Source organism: Gossypium hirsutum, chromosome A05 (assembly GCF_007990345.1).
Source record: "Gossypium hirsutum isolate 1008001.06 chromosome A05, Gossypium_hirsutum_v2.1, whole genome shotgun sequence".
In the NCBI taxonomy this organism is placed as follows: Eukaryota; Viridiplantae; Streptophyta; class Magnoliopsida; order Malvales; family Malvaceae; genus Gossypium; species Gossypium hirsutum.
This window is the reverse complement of record NC_053428.1, coordinates 68,832,567-68,855,929: the sequence shown is the minus strand read 5'-3', so window position 1 is coordinate 68,855,929 and position 23,363 is coordinate 68,832,567. Positions and strand designations below refer to the sequence as shown.

General features: G+C 36.2%; 1 protein-coding gene across 1 annotated transcript; it reads right to left on the bottom strand.

Annotated features, from left to right (window-relative positions):
• Window positions 1–18,866: 18,866 nt before the first annotated feature.
• Window positions 18,867–23,348, bottom strand: LOC107961096 (uncharacterized). Its single transcript, XM_016897333.1, has 2 exons — window positions 23,036–23,348; window positions 18,867–19,399 (listed from the first exon to the last, which is right to left on the bottom strand). Exons 1-2 carry the CDS (start codon window positions 23,346–23,348, stop codon window positions 18,867–18,869), a joined length of 846 nt encoding a protein of 281 aa, XP_016752822.1.
• Window positions 23,349–23,363: the final 15 nt, after the last annotated feature.

Here is a 23,363-nt window from a genome sequence, read left to right as displayed (position 1 = left end):
ATTATATTGTTTTGTTATAACTTTAGCATGGAAAAATAAGTAAATTAAATGTTAAGTTAATAAAATATATTATAACATAAAACATAAATAATAATAATAAAAGAAAGCCATGTCCATTTTATTTCTATCATTGCCGAAACTAAAACAAGAGAGAAAAAGAAAATAAAACCTAGGTTCGGTTGCTTTTCAAGCTCAATCAAGCTAAGAGTTTAACTCAGTTTTTGATAATTTTTATGTTTTTGAGATCATTGCTTCGAGTACTACAAAACCCATGCTTGAATTCTTTATTTTGATGAATATTTTTAGTTGTGCCATTGTTCATTGCTTGTGATTTTTGTTGTTTGATGATGAAAAATGAAAGATATGTTTTAGATTAACATATTTTGAATTGGAGTTTTTGATGATTTTGAGTAATTAGGACTGAATTGCAAAAATAATAATTTGAGGGACTAAAATATGAAATAAATTGAATATATGGACTTGTTTGAGATTGGGTAAAATTCGGCCCAACGTAAGTATAGAGAAATTTGGTGCATTTTGTGTTTTGTGCAATAGGGATTAAATTGAAAAAAAATTGTAAATGTCAGGGGTAAAATGGTAATTTGCCTATTTATGTGTTTTTGGACTAAATTGAATGAAAATATGTTTGAATGAGCTTAATTTGAATATGTTTAGATTAAAAACTAAAGAAATCGGATTTGGACCGAGGAAAGTCAAAAGTTGTCGACTAGTCGATCCATACCGATTTTTTGTTGTCCGAGGTAAGTTTATAAGCAAATAGATGTGTTTATTTGCAAATTTAATCTTATATTTATATGCTGTTATGAAATATTAGAATTTAAATATGCTATGGCCGAACATGATTAAATTTGGCTACTACACTTCCGAGTTCGATTCGACCGAGTTACGACGTCCGAAAGCCTCGTATGAACCTTAGGAATAGTTAGGATACATATGTCATGACATAGGATTCTGATATATGTGTGCGAGTAAGACCATGGCATCAATATGTGGTTCCGATATGTGTTTACGAGTAAGACCCTGTCTGGGACAGTGGCATCGATTTGTGGCTACATGTAAAACCACGTCTGGGATGTTGGCGTTGTACGATTTATGTGATTATCGAAGTGTCCTATCCAATTCGGAATGGTTCATCGGGCAAAGATAAATCATGATCGAATGTGTAAAATGGGCTAAAAGGCAATGTATGATTTAGCTTGTTAGCTATCGATAATAAGGTATGTATGTGACTTGATAGTTGATAAATTATATGTGATGTAAGGTTAAATATATACATAAATTAAATGCTGTATTCGGCTTAGTACAAATGGTAAGTATATTATGGAATTAATTTTTGGTTATGCACATATAAGTGATCATAAATAATTGGTCTTATAAGAGTTATATGTACATAATATTGAATTACGGTTCTTGGACTTATATAATTGTGCAGTGGTTGATTAATTATGGCATTTTGGCTTTTGAAAATTGAGCAGTGGTTTTATTACTTAACTTGTGAATATTCGGCTAAGGTAATAAATGTATGTGTGGTTGGTATATTGTTATTGAAGATATAAGTGGAGAGTAAGCTTGTTAATGATATTGAAATTTGATTAAATTAAATTAATTATATTATCAGCTTGTTTAATTATTTATGATTTACTAAGCTTTAGTAGCTTACTGTGTGTATATTTGTCTTTTTTTTATAGATTTGGAGTCAAGCTACAAGCTCAGGGGCCGTCAACCAAGTTCATCACACTATTAGCTATTTTCCTACCGTTATAAGTCAAACTTGAATTATGGCATGTATAAGTTGTTTATGTTTTTTGAAAGGTTGGATTTATTTTGGTTGTGTATACAAGCCATGCGAAAATGGCTAAATTAATATATTAGTGTTCGGTTATGATAGGTAAAACTTATATTAATCTTGATTACTTAGTTGTGTGCCTTCAATGCATAATATATGTGATGAGCACCATATGTTTTGATAATGGCTTGCGTATTATTTTAAACTAGGTTGTGTAAATTCTTAGTCAAATGCTTAATGACCTTGTCTATTAGTAATTGATGTTGGAAATTTGGATGTGTAAGTGACTATTTAAACAGTAGGATTCGACCATGGAAGTGCATTAGCTCGACGTGCGTTTAGTGTGTTTATTAATGTGTGATGGAGAACATTAAATACGGCATTGTTTCAATGATGGGTGGTATATTCTAGCTTGGTTAGTTTGATTAATAGGCGGCTAACAATGTATGTAATTCATGATTTACCTAGTTGATTAATTGTTATATAAAATTGATGTTTAAATGTTTGGTATAAGCTTGGCTTTTGGGTAAATGCGCATATTGCATGCATTTATGATGAATAAGTTAAATATAAATGTTTTGTTTTATATTAAGTCTATATCAAGGGAGTAATCATAATATACATTTGACTTGTTTTAATAGTATACACATTCGGTCATATATTCCATTATTAAAGACATTGAATTATTACAAATTTTGAAGTTTATTTATGAATTAGGTTAAGACATGCGTACGTGATAATTAGACTTGTTATGTTATTTTTGTTTTTCGCATACCGTGTATGTATGTAAAGTTTTCTTTTTTATGATTATGAGTGCTTATTACCTGTATACATATTGTTGTGTCGAGTCGTATTAGTTTGCCCGATCGTGAATTTGGGTAAGACTAGGTTCGTTTCAAAAGGGATGGAAAAAGATAGAGGGGATAGGCTCCAAACATAGGTCTAAAAGAAAGTTTGTTAAACAAGGAATGGTAATTCGGCTAAGGGAAAAGAATGAAACAACAATAGTGTGATTGTTGACCTGAGTCTCATAGTAGCTCTTAGGTGAATTTTAGTTTAGGAAATCAACAAAGAACCTTGACCCACTATCAAATGTTATAGGAACCAAAGGTATAATGAACGCCACACTAGAGGTGATAAGTACATTTTAACAAAGGAAAGAATGACGCCACAAGACAACTTGATAAGTCAATTCAGTCCCGAAAAGAACAAGGAGAATTGGAAATCTCACAAGTTTCAATTGAATCATAAAATTGGCAAAAAGTCTAAACAACTAGCTAATTACAACGTATTTATAGACCTAAGTATGGCCTAGCCGAATAGTCACATGAATTCAGCTTAAATGAGCTGTTAATAAGCTAAATTAAGCTTAATCATTAAGTACAAAGACTTTGAAGAATTCTAGGCCTAGGTGATGCCAGCCATCAGCTTAATTAATATCCAAATTCAGCTAATTTAATGAGCTGAATACTTAGGCTGAAAAGGTTCATTGTTGAGCAGCCAAAAGTATTTAAAGTCAGCTTTAAATTCCTCCCTTGGGCAGCCAAATAAGCAGCAGCAAATTAATAGCATTTTTGGGCACACAAATAGACCATGGTGTGAACCTTTGGATGCAATTGGTCACAAGTTATGAATGGTTGATTTTTAACAGCCACTAGGTGTGAAAGGAATTTGTGAGCTGAATGGACTGGTGTGAAAACCCCTTTGTCCATTGCTATTCATGAGCGACCCCTTGGAGAAGAGAAATCAGCTGCTGACTTTAATTCAGCTTAAAAGCTCCTTTTAATGCTGTCCATGTACCTAGCTGAATGGTCACCTAAAAACAACAAATAAAATTTGGTCAAGGCACCATTAATATGTTCAATTAAATTGTTTTAGCTTAAGACATTTTAAAGAGCTGTAGGAGCTAAGACAAGTTAAATAAGCTAAGGACAACTTAAATGGCTATAGTAATCAGGACAAATTTAATTACTTATGACCTATTAATGTCGAATGTATTTGGACAAATTAAATAGCTTAAGACACATTTCACACTTAACTAAATTAATTAAATGACTTAAAATAATTTAACTATAATTTATTCTAGCAACTAAGTGAACTAAAGTGAGTTAAAATTCAGCTTGTAATAAGCTGCATGGCACGGCCATTGATGTAACACCCCAAACCCAGCCTAGACGTTATGGCCGGATCCGATGTGCCACATCGAAGCGTTCAAAACATTTTATATTGTTGATCTAGAAAAACTTACTTAGTGTTTTAAAAGATAATTTCATTTCAGGTTAAAGTGAATGGAAGCTGTGCACCAGGTAGGAAACCGGGAAAGAGGAGGTGAGTCCATCGGACTGCTTAAGTACCAAGCTCCCTTCGGATCCAATCCTAGACATGCACACCGCCATTGCCACACCTTAACGTCATGTATATTTCCAGGAAACCAATTTGATTAAGTCCTTTTTAGGAAAGTGATTAATTTTGGAAAATATTTTCATTGCGGAAGCTTTGCTTGTTGTCGTGTTATTTTGAAATCAATTATTGTTCTTGAAAACACGCCCTAAAGCTATCCAATTCCAACAGTTAAATGTAAGTAATACCTACCTTAATAAAACATATTAAAACCATCAAAAAGATAATTAAGCGGCCTTATTACAATTTAAAAAAAAACCAAAAACCTTAAACGTAAAATAAAAAGGATGTCCAGTTCACCAGAATAAAATCAACTTGCAGAACGTGTGGCCACTCCGAATCCCTCACAGCTCCAAGCCCACTATGGTTGGGGATTACCTGCGTGGATGAAAATAAAAGGGTGAGTTTAGGGAAACTCAGTGTGTAAATTAACCCAACCATAGCCTATATCGGCTCAAACCACAGAAACAGAATAAGTTGGCCTTAGCCCAGAATAGAAGTCAGAATATATCCCATAAGCCCATAACAGATCAGAACGGATATTACATGTTTATGCAAAACCCAACCCATATCCAACCATATGCACCCCCATACCAACCTTTCACCATGTGGGGAGACTACTCGACCCACCCAACCACTACACGCCATAGAAATATGCAGCATGGCTGCCAGAACAGATAATGTGATAGAGTCATCAGATACAGTTGATCGTGGCAGAGCCACCAGAACAGATATATGTGGCAGAGCCACCAGATCAGATAATTGTGGCATAGCCACCAGGACGCTTCCTCCATAATATAGCCCATGTCCCCATGCAACAGTTATACAATCATGGCATACATCCTACAGAATCAGATCATCATGCTTTTCAGTCAAAAGTAACCCTAGGGGTATAACAGTAATTTTCCATACATAGGGGTATTCAAGTAATTTAACTATACTTAAGGTTTTCATGCATAACATATCCATTTACGTACGACCAGAAATACTTACCGCGTTTCCTTACCGAATTAGGCTCGTTGGCCCATTATCCCAATTTTGGCCCATTAAGCCCAAAAACATCGAAATGCACGGAACCATGCACTTTGCAATCTTATCGCTTTAGTTTACCATATACATCAAACAATTAATCTCACGAGCATTCGCACACTCACAAGTTCTCAAAATACTGGCTTTTCGGCATTTCAGCTTTTCGACTTTTGCCGATCTAGTCCATAAGAGGGTGTCAGTTACACACCTGTTTGCGACGATATACTGACGAGATCCACACATGAACTGCCTACAATTGGATTACTAACACGTTAATCTAACTATCAAAAATGAACTACGTATTAACCCCTTACCACATTCGGCCAAAAGCACCTTAGGCACTAGCGATCCTACCTTTGCCGAAATTAGTGATTATGCCTCGATCCAGTCGTTCCACTTGTCCAAGCCTTCGATCAGCAGCCTTTAGATCCTACTATTATCAAAATAAAATAGTTATAACAACCCTTAGAACTACCAACCCAAATCGACAGCCTCCCTAACCTTTAGGGGTTTCGGCTTTTCTAAAAACCCAAAATAAAGATTAAGTTCAAAAACTTACCACCGGTTCCTTCAGTCAATGATTCCAATTAACTCTTACTCGATTCTGATACAGATCTAACCCCTCAAATGATAACAAAATTCGAGCCTTTAGTGATCTTAGAATTCGGCTATGTCCCTATGGCTATGCGTTTTCAGCTTTTTGTAACAGTGAAGAAAAGATGAGGGTTTTGTAGTGGCTTTGTCGACAGAGGTTTAGGGTTCATGAAAAAAAAGAATTGGTCAAAAAGGATGAAGAAAAATCAATAGGTTTTTGCTAGGAGAATTCGGCACAGACAATATGAACTTTCGGGATTTCGACTTTTGTGATATTCGGCTGTAAGGCTTAAAATACTAGTAAGAAAGTGGTGTAGAGTAGAGTGATAGAAGGATTCGGCTATGGAGAAAAGAAGAGGAGAAATAGATGGAGAGAAAAAGAAAAGAAGAGAAGAGGAGGAAGGATGGTCAGAAAACAACACAACTTACCCCTAATGCCGAACTTATCCTTGGCATTTGACCTAGCCGAAACTTGCCCCCTAAAGAAAAACCCTTGGCCAGCCAACTCTTGCTCCTCAAGAGTCCACCATTCGGCCAACACTTCTCTCCCTAATCAGCTCCTAAATCCTCTCCCTTATCCCCTCCTTACTCAATCACCTGAGCAACTCAAACTCCTCCTGACAGTCTTTTACTTGAGTTCCATTACTTACGCTTTCTAAACATAAAAAATAATTCCCTTAATATGCTCCCATTGTGACTTGAACCTTGGTTCTCCCTAGCATCCACATGCCACTTTTATAGCCTTCCCAGTGGCGTCACATACCACTCTGCCACCTGCTTCTTTGTGTTTTATTTTACCCAATTAATACTTAAAAGCCCAGTTAACCAGAACCCCTTTTTCTTACGGAACTAAAATTAACTAAAATTATCGAGTTTTAACTTAAGCTTGGGCCTTCTAGAGGCCCACTAACATAATTAAACCTACGCCAAATAGACAGAACACAGAAATTTTAAATTTTTCCAACATACACAGAATTCTCGAAAATTGGGGCGTTACAATTGAGCTGGTCCTTGTATGGTCAGTGAGTTCGGCTACTCCTTCTCCCCAAGCTCGATCGACGTAACTTACTAAAGCATCTTGGAACTTCTTGGCACGAGACCGAGTTATAGGTCCTTGAGGCAACTGAATGGGTTCGGTGGTAGCTTCCCGAGCTAGGGTTGCATCATCCCCTCCTTTCGAGGTGATTTGTCCCCAAATCGTCACCTACATCAAAAAGGGATAAATCAGTAACCTTAAAAGTAGCACTAACTCCATACTCACCTAGAAAATCCAACTTATAAGCATTTTCGTTAACCCTTTCCAAAACCTGAAAAGGACCGTCTCCCCTTGGTAAGAGTTTGGACTATTTTTAAGTTGGGAATCTTTCCTTGCGCATATGAATCCAAACCCAGTCACCAGGTACGAATGTCACTCATTTACGTCCCTTGTTGACCTTACGAGCATATTGCTCGATTCTTCTTTCAATATTGTCCCTAACTTATTGATGTAATTATTTCACAAATTTTGCCTTTTTCTTTCTATCTACAAGTTCCAACTGATCAGAAGGTAAAGGCAACAAATCTAAAGGAGTTAAGGGATTGAAGCCATATAATACCTCAAATGGCGAATGCTTGGTAGCTGAATGCACCGATCGGTTGTACGCGAATTCGATGTGTGGTAGACACTCCTCCCAAGTCTTTAAATTTTTTCGAATAATTTCCCATAATAGTGTTGAAAAAACCCGATTAACGACCTCCGTTTGGCCATCGGTTTGGGCATGGCACATTGTTGAGAACAATGGCCTAGTGCCAAGCTTACCCCACAAGGTCCTCCAAAAATGGCTGAGGAACTTAGTGTCACAGTCCGAAACGATGGTCCTAGGAATTCCATGCAGCCGTACGATTTCCCTAAAAAACAGGTTAGCAACATTTAATGCGTCATCAGTTTTATTACATGCAATAAAATGAGCCATCTTTGAAAATCTATCTACTACAACACACACAAAATCTTTGCCGTTCTTTTTTCTAGGAAGCCCTAGAATGAAATCCATGGAAATATCAACTCATTGTGCTTTCGAAATCGGCAACGGAGTGTATAGTCTATGTGGCTTGATCCTGAATTTAGCCTTCTTGCAAGCAATACAATGCTCGCACACTTTAGACACGTCTCGTTTAATCTTCGACCAATAGAAGTGTTCTTGAAGTTCAGCCAAAGTTTTGGCTATGCCGAAATGACCCATTAAACCCTTGCTATGCGCTTCATGTACTAACACATCTCTAGTTGACCCTTGGGGTATACACAGCTTATTTTCTCGGAAAAGGAATCTGTCTTGCTGAAAATACCTATTATAAGCACCTTACGCACATAACTTGTAAATTTCTCTAAAATCAGAGTCAATAGCATATAAATCCTTCAAACAAGCAAACCCAAGCAACAAAACATCTAAACAGTTAATAAGAGCATACCTATGTGATAGTGCATCCACAACAATGTTTTCCTTACCTTGTCTATACTTAATCACATATGGAAAGAATTCTAAGAACTCGACCCATTTGGCGTGGTGTTTGTTTAACTTGGTTTGCCTTCTCAAGTGCTTCAAGGCCTCATGGTCCGTATGTATAACGATCTCTTTCGGCCAAAGGTAGTGCTGTCATGTCTCCAACGCACGTATCAAAGCTACATTTCCATATCATAGGTGGGGTTGTTGAGCATAGCCCCATTGAGCTTTTCGCTGAAGTAGGCCATCGGACGCCTATCTTGTGTCAAAACCGCACCTATACCTATGTAACAACCCAATTTTGAGGCTAGTTAGAGTGGTTTTAGAACCACTGATCTGAGGCTGGAGAAATTATTTTTAATATTATTTTATGTGTTATAGCGTGATTATATGAGTGCGTGAAAATTTTGATAAAATAATTTTAACGATTTTATGCTTAATTTTGAAAAGGGATTAAATCGCATAAAAGGCAAAATTTGTGTTCTACTAATTAGAAGTGTCATATAGCTTGAGAACCTTAAATTAGAGGTCCTTAATGTGCAAATAAGCCTTTTAGAGAGTGATGGTCGGCCATAGAGACAAGAAAATGATATTTCCAAAGGTTAGGTGAGATTTTGGTGACTAATTTAACTATAAATAAAATAAAATAAAGAGAAAAAGATATCACCTTTTCATCTTCCTCCTCTCCATCAAAACAGAAACTCTTCACCCTTGCAAGTAAGTGATTTTGATGATTTTTGTACTTTTGGGGTCATGTAGCTTAAGCTAACTAATGGGGGGACTATTTTGCAAAATAGTTGAGAGTCTAGGGTTTTTCCATGATAGTAATCAAGTTGATTTCTAAAATTTTGTGGAAGAAAATGAATTAAGGTTGTTAAATAAACAACTTTTGTGAAGTGGTTTTCATGAAAACCCCTAAAAGAGGCCATTTGGTAAAAGTTACAAATTAAGTAGTAAAGGTGTGAAATAATTGGATTTGTGAGTTGCAATAAGCTTAAAATAGGTTCAGCTAGGCTTGGTTAATGAGGAAATTTGATAAAATCGATTTACGAGCCTTAGGGAAAAATCGTAATTTTGTGAAAGTCTAAGGGCAAAATGGTCATTTTTCCAAAATATGAATTATGAAATACCTTGACTAATATGATGATTAAATTAGTGAATTTTATCATTATAGATCAAGAAATAGGAAATCCGGACCTAGACCAAAGGAAGACCAAGCTAGTAGACTAATTCAATCTAGTTGCCTACTTTTTGTATACAGAGGTAAGTTGTACGTAAATACTGCAACTTTATCGTTATTATGTATTGAAAGATTGATTTTGTATAATATGGTTGAATACTCTTATGAGTAATGCATGGTGAAATTTAATGTGGTAAACTCTCGGTTGAAACTTTTTGGAATAGATTGGGTATCACGCCACGACATCGGCATTGATATGTGTGCTAGTGTAAGACCATGTCTGGGACATTGCATAGGTGTTCATATGTGTGCTAGTGTAAGACCATGTCGAGGACATGGCATCGGCCTCGACATGTAAGCCAATGTAAGACCATGTTTGGGACATGGCATCGACACTTTACCCTATTGTGTAAGGCTTATTAGATATCCTTTAGTATTCCAAATGGTTCCAAGGGTTATTTAAAGCTTATGATAAAGTTATGAAAGAATATAATCCTGTTGTTAGTAGTACAGGTTCTTACTCGAAACTCATGAGATATAAGCTTAGTTGTGATGCCTTAATGGTAATGATGAAATTAAGTTCTATCTATGAGAATGATTTTAGGACGATCTTGTAATCTTTGGCTTATACTTGTGATGTGTAAATATATAGTAAATCTACCATTGTTAAATCAAGAATGTTATGCTAGTTTATAATATGCTATGTGTATGAAGATGTATGGTTGATGTTGTTAATTAATTACATGCAACTTACTAAGCTTTATGCTTATTCCCTTTGCTTTCCTTTTTCTTATAGCATCGCCAAGCTAACTTGAGTATGGCATGTATAGGGATTCGGTCTTTTTGCTAAGTGTCATATTGTTTTAGCCAAATATGTTGGCTTCTCATGAAGGTTGATTCATTTTGTATAAGGCCATGGATGATAGATAATATTTTTTTATTTCTAAATGCATTTAATGAGGATTTTCATGGATATAGTTATTGCATGGTTTGTATTGATAAGTAGGAGATGTTGTATGTGATAAAAAATAGCTAAGGATCGATGTGTTTATGCTTGGATTGGAAATATTTAATGTTGTGTAGGTTGGTACAAGTAAGGGTGGCAAAAAGGCTTGGTGGATAGCCTTATTTTTGTCCACACGGGCGTGTGTCTAGGCCACGTGTGACACACGGTCTACCCCATGGGTGTGCAGTCAGACCGTTTGTCCCCTGCACCCTAATTAATGCAAACAGAATGCCCAATAGTAAACACACAGGCTGAGACACGACCGTGTGTCTCGATCGTGTGGGAGACACGGCCTCAGAACAAGGGCTTGTGCCCAAGCCGTGTGAAGCCTACATTTGATTTTGGAAATTAATTCGCCACATGGCCTAAGGACACAGGCGTGTGCCTTGGCCGTGTGACCTTATTTGGTTGATGACATCATAGTCAGAGAGTTACACGGGCTGAGGACACGGGCGTGTCCCAAGCCACAGGGGTGTGTGACTTTTTAAATCATGAAAATTTTTCTAAGTGTGGTAAAAGTTCCAGGAGTTCCCGGTTTAGTCCCAAATCTTTTCAGATGCATGTTTTGGGCCTCGTAGGCTCATATTAGGGACATTAAGAGGAAGTTTGAGAGTTTTAAATTTGAGCAAAATTTTATGACCCGAAATGTTTGTATGCATGTGTTTAAGTCCAGTAATGCCTCTTACCCTATCCCGGCATGGGATACGGGTAAGGGGTGTTACAACCTATGCCTGAAGCATCACATTCCACTTCAAAGGTTCTGTTAAAATTAGGTAAACACAAAAGTGGAGCATTAGTCAAGCAATCTTTAATTTTACTAAAGGCAACTTCTTGTTCATTAGTCCAAATAAAAGGAGAATTCTTTTTCATAATACTCATTAATGGGGCAGCAAGGATGCTGAAGTTTGGCACAAACCTCATTTAGAAGCTTGCAAGGCCGTAAAAGCTTCAAACTTGGCTGATGTTGGTGGGACGGCATTCTTGGATTGCCTTAATCTTGTCTTGATCCACCTCAAAGCCATCTGCACTCACAATGAAACCTAGGAAAACAACATTATCAGTATAGAAACTACATTTCTTAAGGTTCGCATTCAATACTTCTTTTCGTAAAACCTCCAAAATAGCACGCAAATTTTTAATGTGATCAGATAAGGATTTGCTATAAATTAGAATGTCATCAAAGTAAACTACGCAAAACAACCAATAAAAGATCTCAAAACATGGTTCATCAATCTCATGAAGGTAGTTGGGGCATTGGTGAGGCCGAATGGCATCACTAGCTACTCATAGAAATCGTATTTGGCTTTGAATGTCGTCTTCCACTCGTCTTCCTCTTGCATTCGTATTTGATGATAACCGCTTTTCAAATCGATCTTAGAGAAAAATTTAGCATCGCTGAGTTCATATAACATATCGTTGTGCCTAGGAATAGGATGATGATACTTGATAGTAATTTTGTTGATGGCTCAGCAATCCACGCACATCCTCCACGAACCATCCTTTTTGGGCACCAATAGAACGGGCACCGTGCATGGACTTAAGTTTTCCCGTATATAACCTTTCTCCATTAAATCTGTCACTTGTCGTTACAACTCCTTAGTCTCCTCAGGGTTGCTTCGGTAGGCCAGTCGATTCGGAATGGTAGCTCCGGGCATGAAATCTATTTAGTGCTCTATGCCTCGAAGAGGAGGCAACCTGTTAGGCACTTCTTCTGAAAATACATCCTCGAATTCCTGAAGCAAAGAAACAACAGAAGAAGGCAACGTATTATCAAGTCCGTTAGTATCAAACAAATGTTCCTTGTACATTAGAACAAACACGGGCTGGCGCATCAACAAGGACTTCCTCACTTCTCTTTTCCTCACAAACATGCTCATTTTACCACTCTCGTTTTCTTTTTGACTTTCTTTTTCCACTCGTGCTTTTACCTCCACTCTCTTACTTTTTCCTTTCTTTTTCTCGTTTTTCTTTTCTTTCTCTTTTTCAATCTTTTTTTCTTGTTATTTTTCTTTTGCTTTTTCAACAGATTCTTTCAATTTTATTTGATCTTGGTACACTTGTTTTGGGATAAGTGGGGATTGGGTTACATTTTTACCTAAGTTTTTAAATGTATAACGATTTGTATAACCATCATGGATCACGCACCTATGGAACAGCCATGGACACCACAAAAGGAGATGCCCTATGTGCATTGGCACTACATCACACACCACCTCGTCTTGGTACCTCCCAATAGAAAAGGCTACAATGGCTTGTTTTGCCACTTTAAGCTCGCCTCCGTCATTCAACCATTGCAACTTGTACGGAGTTGGATGCTTGGTCATGGCTAAACCAAGCTTTTCCACCAGCATGCTACTTGCAACGTTAGTGTAACTCTCGCCATCGATGATCATACTACACACCTTGCCTTGGATGGCATCGGGTGTGAAAAATGTTCTCCCTTTTTTGTTCAGTTTTAGCAGTTTGGATGCTGAGACTTTTCTTTACCACAAGGATTTCTCCTTCAACTGGGTACTCTGAATTTTCTTCTTCATTGGTTGGTAATTTGGGCTCATTTTTGAATTCTTCCTCAGATTCGATCTCGCATTCGGCCCTTAACACCATAACTCGTCAATTGGGGCATTGACTGGCTATGTGCCCCCGGCCCTGGCACTTGAAACACTTTATGTCTCTCGTGCGATTTGGCATAGTCTCATTTTTATTCATACTTGGCTCACCAATGGTTTGGTTAGATTTGGCTGCTACAACAGGCTCCTTGGTTCAAACAGGGGGTTTGTTGGCTCCTTGGCTCCATTTAATGTTTGAGGGATTGTAGTTAGATTAGCTAACTCCTTTTCGCTTGATTTGTTTTTCAACATTAATAGCGATGTGGACCATGTCTATCACTTCAACATAGTGTTGCAATTCGATTATGTTGGCGATGTTATGGTTTAGGCCTGTAAAAAATCTGGCCATAGTCGCCTCTCGATGCTCCTCGATATCGACTTGGATCATTGCTATTTCCATTTCCTTGTAGTGGTCTTCAATGCTTCTATTGCCTTGGGTAAGGCTTTGCGATCGCTTGTAAAGATCTAGATGGTAGTAAGAAGGGGTGAACCATTTTTGCATTACCGACTTCATTTCAGCCCAATTGGAGATAGGCCTTTCGCCATTTCTTCTTCGACTCATCATGAGTTGGTCCCACCACACAATGGTATAATCCAAGAATTCGATGGCTGCGAGTTTCACCTTCTTGCTCTCTGAATAGTTGTGGCATTCAAAGACTAGCTCGAACTTTTTCTCCCACTCCAAGTAAGGCTCGGGGTCATTCTTCCCTTGGAACAGGGCTATAGCCATTTTAATATTTTTGAGGCTATCATCAATATGAGTTCTTTCTCGATAGCCCCAGTTTCTTTGGCCTTGTTGTTGGGCACTTTGAACAAACGAATGGTCACTCTCGTTGTCACTAGGCTCGTATAGATCTTCTTGATTTTGTCTAGGACGTCTGAGCCTTTGCCTTTGATTTTGAGGAGTCCTCTCACATTGGACTTGCTCATCTAGTTGCTCCAAATGCTCGTGTATTAGTTCTATTTCTTCTCAGAGCATCCTTTAGACTTCACGCATCATGGCTTGTTGAGCCAAATCAGGAACTCCACCACCTTGAGCAACAATTTGAATTGGTCGAATACCAACACCTTTGTTCCGATTTCTTTCCAGACTTCTTGACATATTGAATACTCACCACAAAACCTCACAAGTTCTCTTACAAAGAAATCACACACACTTTGCTTTTTCTTCACTCGATTGTGCTCACAACCTTCGTGCCTTTTTCCACTCAATCTGCCTCTCTAAGTTCTCAAGGGGACTATTTAGACTTAGAAGCAGTCGATGTGGGTTAGTTTGCAAAAGTGTTGTTAGTTTTGGGTAGAAATGATGTTAGGACCAATAGGTAGGCTAGAAACAAAATCGGTTGATTAAAATGTGGCTGAATGGTAGAAGAAAATGATAGGTTTAATTCGGGCGGCAAACAGAACTTCAAAGCTAACTTCTTCTCTTTTCTTCTTTATATATATATATTTTATATCCATGATTTTTTTTTACAATTTCAAACTTGCTATTCACACTTAAATTTTTATGGATACTGAATTTTTTTTAAGAATTTTTTTGATCGAACCGTAGTGCTGAGAAGGTCTATTCTTACTCCAATTCCACTAGCTTTGATACCAAATGATACGAGCTCAGTTATTGTTGTGTCAAGTTGTATTAGTTTGCCCAATCATGAATTTGGGTAAGACTAGGTTCATTTTAAAAGGGATGGAAAAAGATAGAGGATAGTCTTCAAACAGATGTCTAAAAGAAAGTTAGTTAAACAAAAGTTGGTTAAACAAGGAATGGTAATACGGCTAAGGGCAAAGAATAAGCCAACAATAGTGTGATTGTTGACCCGAGTCTCAGTGTAGCTCTTAGGTGAATTTTGGTTTAAGAAATCAACAAAGAACCTTGACTCGCTATCAAATGTGATAGAAACCATAGGTATAATGAACGCCACACATGAGGTGATAAGTTTGGTTTAACAAAGGAAAGAATGATGCCACAAGACAACTTGATAAGTCAATTCAGTCCTGAAAAGAACAAAGAGAACTGGAAATCTCACAAGTTTCAATTGAATCATAAAATTGGCAAAAAGTCTAAACAACTAGCTAATTACAAAGTATTTATAGACCTAAGTATGCCCTACCTGAATAATCACATGAATTTAGCCTAAATGAGTTGTTAATGAGCTAAATTAAGCTTAATCATTAAGTACAAAGACTTTGAAGAATTCTAAGCCTAGGTGACACCAACCATCAATTTGATTAATATCCCAATTCAGCTGATTTAATGAGCTGAATACTTAGGCTAAAAGGGTTCATTGTTGAGCAGCCAAAAGTATTTAAAATCAACTTTAAATTCCTCTCTTGGGCAGCTGTATAAGCAACAACAATTTAATGGCATATTGGGGCACACAAACAAACCATGGTGTGAACATTTGGATGCAATCGGTCACAAGGAGTGAATGGTTGATTTTGAATAGCCACTAGGTGTGAAATGAATTTGTGAGCTAAATGGACTGGTGTCAACACCCCTTTGTCCATTGCTATTCACGAGCAGCCCATTGGAGAAAAGAAATCAGCTGCTCACTTTAATTCAGCTTAAAAGCTCCTTTTAATGCCATCCATGTACCTAGCTAAATTCAGCTGAATGGTCACCTGAAAACAACAAATAAAATTCAGTCAAGGCAATACTAATGTGTTCAATTAAATTGTTTTAGCTTAGGACATTTTAAAGAGCTATAAGAGCTAAGACAAATTAAATAAATTAAGGACAACTTGAATGGCTGTAGTAATCAGGAAAAATTTAATTACTTATGACCTATTAATGCCGAATGTATTTGGACAAATTAAATAGCTTAAGATACATTTAACACTTAACTAAATTAATTAAATAACTTAAACTAAATTAACTATAATTTATTCCATCAACTAAGTGAGCTAAAGTGAGCTAAAATTCAGCTTGTAATAAGCTGCATGGGACGGCCATTGAGCTGGTCCTTGTATGGTCAGTGAGTCTGGCTAATCCCTCTCCCCAAGCTCAATCAACGTAACTTGCTAAAGAATCTTGGAACTTCTTGGCATGAGACCGAGTCATAGGTCCTTAAGTCAGCTGAATGGGTTCAGTGGTAGCTTCTTGAGCTAGGGTCGTATCACATGGGCGTGTGGTTAGCCGTGTGGCCTAAGTTAGAGAATTAGATGGAGTTGGGCATGGTCTGAAGCACGGGCGTGTATAGGGTCACACGAGCATGTCCCTAAACCACACAGGTGTTTGAGCCCTGCATCTAGGAAAAATTTTGAAATTTTGTGAAAAATTCTCTAAGCTTTTAGTTAAGTCCCGATTAGTTCCGAACACGTGTTTTGGGCCTTTAGAGCTCATTAAAGGAACATTGTGATTAAATTATGATGTATATGTTAAACATATATGTTATTGTTCATTTTTGTTTTGAACTATTTGGTAATGCCTCATAACCCTGTTCCGGTGATAGATATAGATTAAGGGGTGTTACACTAATGGTGTTTTAAACTCAGTTCGATAGGCCCACAAAGCTTTATCCAGTCTAGTGGACCAATCCTTATGAAATGGATTCACCACTTTTTCCAAAATTTGATTAATTTCTCTATTATAAATCTCAACTTGTCTAGTTGTCTGGGGATGATATGCCATAGCAATCTTATGATTCACCCATACCTGCGCAAGGTATTGGCCACCAGTTTATGATCAAAATGGGTTCCTTCATCGCTAATAATGACTCTACGTGTACCAAATCTTGTAAAAATGTTCTTATGTAGGAACTTCAATATTAACTTAGCATTTTTAGTAGCTAGGGCTATCGCTTCTACCCATTTAGAAACTTAATCTACCACCAAAAGTATGTATAATTTGCCTACTAACGGTGGAAATGGACCCATAAATTCTATTCCCCATACATCAAATAACTCCACCTCTAGTATACTTTGTAGTGACATTTTATGTCCCTTAGATAGGTTCCCCATTCTCTGAAAACAGTCACACGATTGACAAAATTCATGAGCATCTTTAAACAGATTTGGCCAATAGGATCCCGACTAAAGTACTTTAGCGGTAGTTCTTGTTCCTCCAAAATGTCCTCCATAAGAAGCTAAATGATAATGATGCGAAATACTGTGTATTTCTTCGTCAAAGACACACTTTCGAATGACTTGATCAGGATAATGTTTAAATAAGAAGGGTTCATCCTAATAATATTGCTTAGCATCATGAAGAAATTTTTGCTTTCTGTGGGTGTTTAAATTGGACGGCATCACACCACTTACCAAGAAAACCACTATGTTGGCATACCAAGGTAATGCCTTGGCAACTAACAATTGTTTGTTTGGAAAATCTTCTTTAATAAAGTTATCTCTACCATATTTATTACTCGATTTTAATCTTGAAAGATGATCAGTCACTTTTTTAGTCCCCTTTCGATCCCGAATCTCCAACTCAAACTCTTATAGTAAAAGTATCAACATAATCAATCTCAGCCTGGCATCTTTCTTACGCACCAAGTACTTAATAGCAGAGTGATCTATGTAAATTGTGACATTGGTACCCACTAGATAAGGACATAATTTATTGAACATGAACACCACAACTAACAACGGTTTTTCTGTGGTGGTATAATTAAGTTGTGCATCCGTTAGAGTTTTGCTAGCATAATATATTGCACGCAATATTTTGTCTCTCCTCTAACCCAACACTACTCCCATGGCATAGTCATTGGCATTCCACATGAGTTCAAATAGCAAGGTCCATTCTGGAGCTACTACAATTGGTGTTGCTACCGGTCTTTTCTTTAATTCCTTAAAAGTAACCAAACAATGTTCATCAAAATCGAATGATATATTTTGCTCTAGCAGTGTGCACAAAGGTTTAGATATCTTCAAAAAATCCTTAATGAATCTTCTATAAAATCCTACATGACCTGGAAAACTTCTAACACCGTTGACACTGGTGGGAATTGGTAATTTTTCTATTACTTCAATTTTTGCTTTGTCTACTTCAATTCCTCGCTGTGATATCCTATGCCCTAAGACAATTCCTTTACGAACCATCAAGTGAGATTTTTCTCAGTTCAAGACAATATTTGTCTCTTCACAATGGCACAAAACCGATTCTAGATTTTTCAAACAATCTTCAAAATCATTGCTAAATACAGAGAAATCATCCATGAAAACTTCAAGGAAATTCTCTATCATATCCGAGAACATAGCCGTCATACAATGTTGAAATGTTGTCGGGGCATTACATAATCTGAACGGCATCTATCTAAATGCAAAAGTACTATATAGACATGTGAAAGTTGTTTTCTCTTGGTCATTAGGAGTTATGGTAATATGATTATACCTTGAATAACCGTCCAAAAAATAGTAGAAAACTTTCCTTGCTAACCTGTCCAACATCTAATCAATAAACGACAAAGGGAATGGTTCTTCCTAGTTACCTTGTTAAGCTCTGATAATCCATGCACACTCTTCATCTCGTGATTGTACGAGTTGGTATGAGCTCATTATTGTCATTGCTAACCATTGTGAAGCCTCCTTTCTTGGGAACACATTATATAGGGCTTACCCACAGGTTGTTTGAGATTGGGTAAATAATGCCAACATCAAGCCACTTGATAATCTCTTTCTTGACAACTTCTTTCATTATTGGATTCAATCTTCTCTGTTGCTTAATAGACTTGCTGTGGCAATCCTCTAACAAGATTTTATGCATGCAAAACGTAGGACTAACTCCCTTTATATCAGCAAGGGTCTATTCTAACGCCTTCTTAAATCATCATAGGACTTCCAACAACTTGACCTCTTGTTCAGATGTCAATTCCAGAGGAATCACAAACGACAAGATGCTGTTATCTCTCAAGTATTCATATTTTAAATGTTGCAGCAAAGGTTTCAACTCCAATGTAGAAGGCTTCTCTGTAGAAGGTTTAGAAGGCTTGAACGAATGATTTGATAGATCCAAAGAGTCAAACTTTTTCCTTGATCTCTCTACTATTTGTTTGGCTTCCATGAATTCACCAAGTTCTTCTAAACTTACTTCATCAATCCTTTCTAATGAGTCTTCATTACTATCAAAATTGTTGTGGCAAAGTTTAGTGAATTCCTCTACTACTACTTCTTCTATCAAACCAATGGGGTGGCATTCTTCATTTTTGTCTGCACATTTCAAAGCATCAAAAACATTAAAAGTAACCTGTTGGTCATTTACCCTTATGGTCAGTTCACCTTTCTGTACGTCAATTAGAGTTCTGCTTGTAGCAAGAAAAGGTCTTCCAAGAATAATTGACACATTTTGATTAGCTTCAAATTCTAAAATAAGAAAATCAGCAAGAAAGATAAATTTATCTACTGTAACACCCCTTACCCGTACCCGAGGCCGGGATAAGGTACGAGGCGTTACCGGACAAACATACAAACATTAAACTAAAATACAGGCCATAAAATTTCATTCATATTTCAAAACGTTCATTCACTTACACATAGTCCCTTATTTGAGTCTACGAAGCCCAAAACATACTTTAGAAAGGGTTCGAGACTAAACCGAGAACCTACAAAAATCTTGAAAATTTCATGCTTTAAGGCTCCACATGCCCGTGTCCCAAATTCGTGTTCCATACACGGCTGAGACACATGGTTGTGTTTCTGCCTGTGTGGAATATACCTAGGCTATTTTCCAAGCTTTGGTCAACCTTAATCTCTTACACACTTATACAAAATCAAAAGCATATAACATGGCATTCATTTAATGATTAAATATTCTCAATTAAACCACAAACATAGCATTTGTATGTCATCATACATGTGTCTCTCATACTCATTTTACCTTGTTTATTATAGTACCACTTATACATTTATACCAAGATTACCATCTTACCAAATATCTTTAGCTTAATCATCAAGCATTCATATTTAAAACTAGATCATATCTTTATAAAATATCACAATTCAGATGCGCAAAATAACATGTTTACCTAAAACATTTCAATTCAACTCCATACCCAACAAGCATTACATTGAGACTAGTCATATATATATATACATGTCATGATCATATCATTCTCTTTCTGTTTTCTTATAAACACATATCATTCATTTCATTATATCAATATTTCATATACCATAGTTTCCATGTATTCCACATATATTTATTTTCCTCCTCCTCCTCTCCATTCCACATCCTTAATGTATATAGCATCCTTGTAAGTACGATTTCACAATTTACTAATAAATTCTCACATCAAACTGTCCACATGAGTCATAGTCACTTACTTATTTATAATTTGAACTACAGAGCTCCAAATTAAGATTCATAAATTTCCCCTGAAACTAGACTCGTATATCTTTCCACCATAAAATTTTCATAATTTTTGGTTTAGCCAATTAGTACATTTTATTCATTAAAATTTCCCCTGTTTCACTTTCTGGCAGTTTTGACCTCTCTTCACTAAAAATTAATTATCTCACAGTACAGAACTCAGATAATGTTCTTGTTGATTTATCTTGAAAATAGACTCATTAAGGATTTTAAAAATATAAGTTTAATCCTCTAATTATTTTTATCCAAATTGTTTTGATTTTCCAAAGTCAGAACAGGGGATCACGTAATCATTCTGAACCAGTCTCACAAAAACATAAATATCTCAAAATATAGAATTTTTTTCTTTCTCTGTTTCTTTTATCTGAAAATAGACTCATTAAGCTTTAATTTGATATCTTATTAAGTCTCTGATTCAATTTCTACTATTTTTGGTGATTTTTCAAAATCACATCACTACTACTGTCTAAAACAGTTTTATTGCTAATTCACTCTTTCACACTTTCTTTGTATTAACCTCATTTTAACATACATATCACAAATCATTTTCACCACATTTCATACATCCCAAGTATAGGCCCATGATCACAAGGTCACCATAAAATCATCCTCATGTATAACTTACTTGTTTATAACATTACCACCTCCTGGTCACTTAATGAACACATCATTCACATAACCAAGTTCCTGCACTTATTCATCACAAAACTCACAAAGCAATACATAGAGAGTCTCCCGTTGAACACTTCGGATCAATCCTCGATACTTGGTGGTTTCAGCACATAGCTCCACCCATCATATAGCTCGGCTCTCTTGTACACATGGTGAACACTCAGTACCACCCATGTGACCTAGCCAATTTATCTCGTAGCTCTCTTGTCTACATGGTGTCCTTCACCTGGAACCACGCATGCGACCTAGCTACATATATCCTGTAGCTCTCTTGTCTATATGGTGTACACATAGTATCACCCATGTGACCTAGCTACATCATAATGTCTTGTAGCTCTCTTGTACACATGATGTGCACTCAGCACCATACATGTGACCTAGCTACATACTATCTGTATCATCCAATCTTTCCAAAGGTTCAACCGGGATTTCTCTCTCTTTTCCAACAATTTCACCAATCAAGTAATTATCCACAAACATATTTCCAATATTATTATAAAATATCATAATACAAGTAATATTGATGTATTACTTGCATATAAACTTACGTCTCATTTAATATCAAGGCAATAACATTAAATTACACATTACCTTATTAAAAATCATATGAACTTACAATTTCCCATAATATCCATAATCATAGAAATCACATTTATGTATGATAATTCAATGCACTTCATGTACCATAGACATATTTTTAAATCAATTCATAAACTTGGCACCATAATCATTTAATTTAACATAATTCAATTAATTCACTAAATTTAACTTTCAAATATAAATTACAGCATTATTGTTGTATTATTATCATACCAACTTACATACTTTCAACACCTCGAAAATCATAATAAATATATCAATTTTACATTGAAACATGCATAAATTAATGCTTATTATACATATGAACTTACCTCGATACTAAAACGACTATTTTACCAACTTTCCCAATTTTCGATTTTTCTCTCATTCTAAGTTCAAATCTTGTTTTTCGGGATCTAAAACATCATATTTTATTTATTTAATTAATGTACTATTCAAAACAGTCCTTAACTGAAACTTTTACAAAATTACAATTTTGTCCTTAAACTTTTGCATATTTACACTTTTGCCCCTAGGCTTGGGAATTAAACTTCATCCCTTATTCTTATGTTTTATGACATGCTGATCACTTTTCCCTTCTATGGAAACATCAAATTCTCACTCTAACATATACTTATGACTATTAGGTATTTTTACGGATTAAACCATTTTACTCGTTTTCACTCAAAACCGAGTAGCACAAGTTGTCTAACGTAATTTAAAACCTCATATTCTATCATAAAACAGCAAAATAAACACATTTCACCTATGGGTATTTTTCCAAATATGAACCCTAACTTAAATTATTGCTAGAATAAGCTTAATCAAATTACCAGGATTCCAAAAACGTAAAGAACTTGGAAAATGGGGTTAGAACGGACTTACTATTGAGATTGGAAAGCTTGAAAACCCTAGCCATGGCTTCCCCCATGCTAATTTCGGCCTCCATGAAAAAGATGAGTCAATTTTGGCTTTATTTTCCCTTTTTATTTCTTTTTATTACCAAATGATCAAAATGCCCTTCCTTACTAAACTTTCAAAAATTCCATCCATGTCCAATTTTTGTCCATCAATTAGAAATTGGTCAAATTGCTATTTAAGACCTCCTAATTAATGTTTCAAAGCAATTTCATACTAGAAACTTCTAGAATGCAAGTTTTGGAACTTATTCAATTTAGTCCCTAACTTCAAATTGAGCACTTTATGCATAGAATTTCTTCACGAAATTTCCACACAATCATGTAATCATATCATAGACCTCAAAATAATCATAAAATAATCATTTCTATCTCGTATTTTGCAGTCCCAAAACCTCTGTTCCAACTAGACCCAATTTTGGGCTATTACATCTACTCTCACCAGCATGTCCTCAATTTTACCTTTTGGATGGGCGTAGGATTGATCAACTAATTGCAAAGTCACCGTAGTAGGTCTTGCATTCCCAAGTCCTAGCTTCTTCAAAATATACATCGGCATTAGATTTATACTCGCTCCTAAATCACATAATGCCTTACCAACATAATAATTTTCAATTGAATAGGGGATATTGAAACTCCCTAGATCTTTCAGCTTCGGAGGTAGTTTATTCATCAACATTGCTATGCACCATTCAGTGAGATCAAAAGTCTCAAACTCTTCCAATCTGTACTTTTTTAACAGTATGTCTTTCATGAATTTCACATAATTGGACATCTTTTCCAAAGCTTC